At 38.8% G+C, this 6,000-nt stretch overlaps 1 protein-coding gene across 10 annotated transcripts in view; it reads left to right on the top strand.

Annotated features, from left to right (window-relative positions):
- The first annotated feature begins 1 nt into the window (after window position 1).
- LOC135577137 (zinc finger RNA-binding protein-like) overlaps window positions 2–6,000 on the top strand; it is an 80,919-nt gene continuing 74,920 nt past the window's right edge. For 3 of the 10 annotated variants that reach the window (XR_010468722.1, XM_065044907.1, XM_065044906.1), the window contains exon 1: window positions 2–277. Coding sequence is in view for 8 of the 10 variants with exons in the window: in XM_065044907.1 (XP_064900979.1) it covers window positions 222–277 (56 nt within the window). In the remaining 2 variants the exon portion in view is untranslated. Of the gene's footprint in view, window positions 405–1,578; window positions 1,655–6,000 lie in introns of all 10 variants that reach the window. The other 7 variants (XM_065044900.1, XM_065044908.1, XM_065044904.1 and 4 more) reach the window with 6 other exon arrangements.

Genomic DNA, 6,000 nt, shown 5'->3' with positions numbered 1-6,000 from the left:
TGACCTGACCCGGGCGCGGGGCGGAGAAATGGGGAATGGGGGTCCTGAGGTGGCGTGTCTGACCTGGTGCTCGCGCGGTCTTTCTGTCTCTCGTCTGTCTGTTTCCTTCATTTTCTCCTTTTTTGACCTCCTGCTGGGCCTTCTGTTATGGCCCCGACTACCACCGCTGCCTCTTGGTTATCATCGCCACAGTACCCAGCCGGCTGGGAGAAGATGCCAAAATGGCCACCGGCAACTACTTTGGTTTCACCCATAGTGGGGCTGCTGCCCAGTATAGGTAACCGCTGCGACCCCTCCCTGCTCTGCCCCGCCCCTCCTCTCCCTCTGTCCGGTGCCGGAGCCACCTCTCCCCTCTTCGCCTCCGGTCCTGTGTCCCTGACTGGGATCTTCCTGCCCCCTCGGGGGTAAGTGCTGAGGACTGCTCCCATCCCCCGCCCCGTGTGGAGGCCTTTTCTGCACCCAGCTCTTCTGGGAGGGTTGTGCTTGGGACCCTCCTGCTTGTCTGCCCTGCTGTGTTTTCCTGTTCTCCTGGTTGGGGTCTCCCTGTATCCCCAGTGGTGTGAGGGTGGGGAGGTGGAGCTGGGCACCATGGAGGAGGAGGAGAATCAGCGGCAGCATCAGGTCCTGAGGCCCTTAAATTAAAATGGTCACTTGCCGTCAACAACATCAGTGAGTTACTGTCCCTGGGCCCTTCAGCTTCAGGGATGATGGGGCTTGCTCCTCAAGTCTTTGCCCTACTTCTGTGTGTGTGGGAGGACAGAATGCTTTTTAATATAGGTTAAAATAATACCAACCCAACCTATGGGAGATTGGATGGATAAAATACAGGAAGACTGTCTCATACATATGGGGGAAAATATAGGGGACTGTCTAATTCCACTGAAGCAATGTTATAATTAATGTCTCTCAGAAATTAGTAAAGGTACTTTCAGGGCCAAGCAACTTTTTAAGAGATTTCCTACTTGGATATTTAAGACCAGGAGCAGGTGTTATAGTGGAGCTCAGGTACCTGTAACTGTACATCTTGGATAGACATACTCCCTTAAATCTTTGTATCTTTGTACTCGTGCATCCAAATTGTGTATCAGAGTGTTAAAAAGTAATTGGTAGCATCTATTATCTCCCTTTTACTTAATTTGGCAGAAAACTGATATAGTCGGGAACATCTTAACATTTTTGGCTTGTATTGGAGTAGCACCTTGAAGCCCACATTTGATTCTACATTATTAGTTTCATAAATCTGTAATTAAGACCTTCCTTGACTCCGGAGTCCTTGGTTAATGGGAAAAACAGAAGAATAAAGCAAATATATGAGAGGTTATTAAGAAAAGAATTCAGGTCTGTGCTGCTGTTAACTAGCTAATCAAAACTGCATACCTGACAGTTTTAGGAATGTACAGTTTTATGGGGATCTTGGAATGACTCCAAATCTATTCTTTCTATTTGTTCTTTCCTGGAAATGGATGTAAAGTGCATTAATTTTAATTTAAAGTATAATAGTTTGAGAGAATTAACTTTAGCCTGTCTTCTTGTTATTTTAAGATTAGGTGCTCACAGTATGTTTGTTTTATTTGACAGTTATAGTGAAATTTGAAACTGGGTCGTCATGGGAGATAAAGGAGTTTCTAAGTAGCATAAAGGAATATTTTATTTTGTAAGTAAATAGTCTTTAATAGTAAACTTTTGTGAATCAGTAAAAGACTCTGCATCCTATAAATGGTTTGTATATTTATCACATCTGAAAGTGAAGAGATGCAGCAATCAGTGTTAAAGCAGTCCTTTCATAAGAATGAAATTTATATTTTGAACAGAAAACACAGGATTGGCTTAAAATGTCTAAAAATGAGCTTACCTTTATGAAGCAGATTTGGCAGGTCCTTAGTAGCTTGTTTATTGAGTACTACAAAATGTATATTCTAGTTCAGTATATTTGAGAAAGAGATGGTGGTGACAGGGGAAGATATTAAAAGAGAGAATATTGCAACAAGTCCTCCAAGATTGTTACCAGTATTCAAAGTAACAGTTTGTAAAATAACAAAATTCCTGTGTCATTAGAAACTAGGATAATAGAGAATACAAATGTATGTTTATCTGCATAGTTAATACATAGGTGAGTCTCATAAGTCTATAAAAAAAAAATCTGACCACAGAACTAATTCATGTATTTTTTTAAAAAGTTGCTTAAAATAGAAAATTGTTTTAGGAGGGGCAAATCAGGCACTTGAAACTGAAGGCATTAGTTTTTTTTATATATGCCATTTAGAAGTCCCAATGCTGTAGTTTTTATAGCAAGTAACAGAAACTTTCATAATGAACACATTATTAGTCATATTTTGGGGGTTTTCTCTTGACAAAATGGCTGTCAAAAATTCTGATACACTGGGAGAATTTTAGGCTTCAACTTTAAAGGAATCTCAGTCAGTGCTCCCTAATAATAAAATATAGACTCCTGTTGATTTCAGCACTTCAGCTAAGTGCAAAAAAAACTGTGCAATTCTTTTTAGGATATAGGTCTTTATTGGAATATCTCAAAGTATGAAACTTAAACCTTTAGCTGGAGACATGCAGAAGAAAAAAAAAAATAAATACAACTTTGCATCAGAAAGAAGAGAGCCTAAATAGTTCCTGATAAATAATTTCAAAGGAGCAAGATCTGCTATACTAATTAAATATTTGAAAGATGTGTGTAGTGAAGGTTTTCTGTATTAAATTCTAGACTTGTTGTAGACCAGTATAAACCCTGTTGGAATTCCAGTTTCTCAAAATGACAATATTCTAATTTGCATTAATAGTAGTTGTGAACACAGGCACAGGCAGGTCGCAAGAAGAGCCAGAGGCCACTAATGCAATTGCAAAGAGCAAGTTTTATTTTAGTTACCTCTCTACCAGGGGATCTCCAAAGAAGCACATAAGCTCCTGGGCAGAGGTGACACAAGTGGGGATGCAGGTGCTGCAGAATTCATCCCTGGTAGAAGATCACTGGGCCTACTGCGCTTGCCTGTATTTCAAGGCTTCAAGCAGGCGCAGCCTTTCACTTTCTCACAGCAAAGCAGGAATCTCAGGCATAGTGATAAGGTGTCCTAGAGTTTCTCACAGACCTATGTTATCTAACACAGAGGTTCTACTTGTCAAGCATACAAGGTCAGTAAAACAATTAGTGTGATGTGCTTTTTCTACACCATAGCTGCAGCCGCTTGAGTGTATTTACAATGAGCTTCCTTGCCATTCTTGCGCAATACCCATACAGTAGTGAAGGGACTATGTATTAGATCTATTGGATTCAAGGAAATAGCTTCTTAAAATCAACAATTGAAAAGATTACGAAGCTATTATTGGCATAGAAATCACTGTGATTCTATTTTATGTGTGGCCATGGTGAATCATTTAAATATTCCCTCATCTTTCATATGAAGGATAAATTAAAATTTATCCAAGGAATATAGTCTTAACATTAAATACTGATATTTGAAGCAGTTATAAAGGCCAGATTAATAGCTGCTCAGATATTAGGTCCTGGATTTGGAAAATTCGTGGGTAGTGGGTGCAGGAGTCAATAATGTATTTAGTGTTGTAACAGTGTAAGCAGTATAGTTCCCTGAATTGACTGGATGAGAAAGGGAATAGATGTCTGTTTTTATTAGTTCATAAATACTAGTTTTCATAAAATACATTTGAAATCTTAACTCATTTCATAGTTAATCAAAAGGCAGCAAAAGAGTTAAGTGGCCTTTAAACCTGTAAATAATGGATTAGAAGCATTCTTTTTCCTTTTAGTGTTGTCACTGCATAAAATTTCCTGCTGCCCTACTCATTCAGAATTTTTTTGTGTGCACTGCCCAGTAATAACATCATGACTTAATGAGAGAAGCATTAGATTTATGAAAATACTAATACAGGAAATGTCTCTGAATACTGCAGTACCTTTGTATTTTGTGGTAGTGGTTGTATTGGGGCCTAAGGTTATAAACCTGCAAGCAATGGAAAACTCATCTGTTACTTATTTAAGTAACTGTATTAATCCATCTGTTTAGGAGCCTGAAATAAATGTGGAATTTGGTGATACTAGTCCTCTTTCCTTTTTATGTGTGTGCTCTGTAGGCCACCTGAACCACTGTGTGTTTGTTAAATTTGAAATGAGCAAGCTAATATTGGCTTGTCTTTCATGTGTTAGAGTTCTTGGTTCAGGGCTGGAGAAGAGGCAGAGTTATGCTTTTATTTTAAAGTTGGCTGCCTGAAATGTGGGGATGCTGGTGGAGCAGTAGAGATGTTGATAAATGTTTGGACAGAGAAGTATGCAAATGTGGTAGCCTCATTTAATTAACCTTGTGTTAAGATTTTGGTTTCTGTTAAGAAGGTAAAGAATCTTTGAGTGTCTGAGTTTCATCGTAGTGATGTTCATACTGTGTCCTTGCTCTAATGAGATGGGAGATTCTTGGGTAGTTAGGAGTGACTTATTATCTTTGAATTGCTATCAAGTAGTGTGAATATTACTAAGTGTGGTAAGCCTTCACAGATAAAGGCAATTGTCAGCAAGGGTCAGAGCCAATCACAGTACCTGTGAGTTTAAGAGTCTTCTAGGCAGGTATACAGAAGTGAACTCTTGCAGTTATAGCTAGTTTGGCATTCAAGTGCATTGTGTGATATTACAGGATATTAGAGACTGGTGCAGAAGAGTAAAGGAAGGTGAAATGCTGTGGATGGATAAGTTGGCTACTGAGAATTGTTTGGGGGTGGAGTGTTGTTTCACATTTGCTAGTACTTCTAATTAACTTTTGTCTTCAGTGTCTGTCCCAGTTACCAATTCTTTAACTAGATACCAGTTTCAAAAGTATTTAGTCTTTCAGACGTGTTAGGGCTGTAATCCACACAGGCCTTCTAGCCCAAGCTTAAAGTATCACTAAACATAATTCAGACTTGTACTGGTGGACAACAGGAAGACAGGGACAATACCAAGTGGGACTTAAGGTTTCTGAAGTGAAAATTTGCCACTAGACTTAAACTTAAGGAAGACATTTATTCATCTTACCGTATTGTGTTATATGCACCCCATTCTAAAATGCATGGGGAATGAAAGTCATTAAAATTTTATTGTAGAATGGATGTACATATATCATAGTGTAAAAAAACTCCATATGCTTTCCTTCTGTGAATTTTATGCCCATGCTATCTTGAGTTGCATTGCATCTTAAAGGATATGCATTTTTAGCAAAAGGGACTTCACTGAATATGATTGAGATGCATGGTGTTGATTCCCCTTAGTTCAATCTATGTTAGTCTTAAGTGCCATCTTAAATAAGCTAGAACAGCATGTTTAATGTACACAAGAAGCCTTCAGTAAGTTACTGCTGTTTTAAAAAATATTTTGATAGACTTATTTTCAAATCAGTGAGGTCCCACTCTCAAAGGAGATATGTCAACATTAGAAAGGCAGCAAGGGGCTCTGGGTTTGTTAACAGGGGCCATATGCCAGTATTGCAGTTGAATAATGATGGGGAGACAGAGGAAGTAGTGGTAACTGGGGAGGAAAGGTGCCTCACTAATCAGAGGAGTCTTTGTCATTTTCAGGAGGGAAGTCTGCCAACTAGTTTAAATATGCTACAGGCTGATGTCTTTAGTTAACTGAGCACTTGGGGAAGCTTTTCTGTTAAAGGTATAGTTATGTCCTTTGTAGTTGTAACCTCAAAATGGATTGATGGTTGTAGGCTTAACTCTGGGGTGTTAAATTATGTGTAAAATTTTGTCTGCTGCTTGAATGCGACAATGGTAGGTTAAAGTGTAGTTACATTATTGGTACCTAGAAAAGCAAAGTAGTAGCTTAATGCAGAAAACATAGACTATTTAAAGGATTTAATACAATTTTCCATACTAGTGAAGTTTCTTTCCTTTTATAGAGAACTTGCCAGTATTAGCATTTTTTCTGTTTAGCATCTTCATTAATCATCTGGATGATGGGGCAGTGTACCATCAGCAAGTTTGCTGATGATGCAAAACTGGGAGCAG

Source organism: Columba livia, chromosome W, assembly GCF_036013475.1.
Source record: "Columba livia isolate bColLiv1 breed racing homer chromosome W, bColLiv1.pat.W.v2, whole genome shotgun sequence".
Classification (NCBI taxonomy): Eukaryota; Metazoa; Chordata; class Aves; order Columbiformes; family Columbidae; genus Columba; species Columba livia.
Note: the sequence above shows the minus strand (reverse complement) of the source record. Positions and strands in the feature narration are given on the sequence as shown.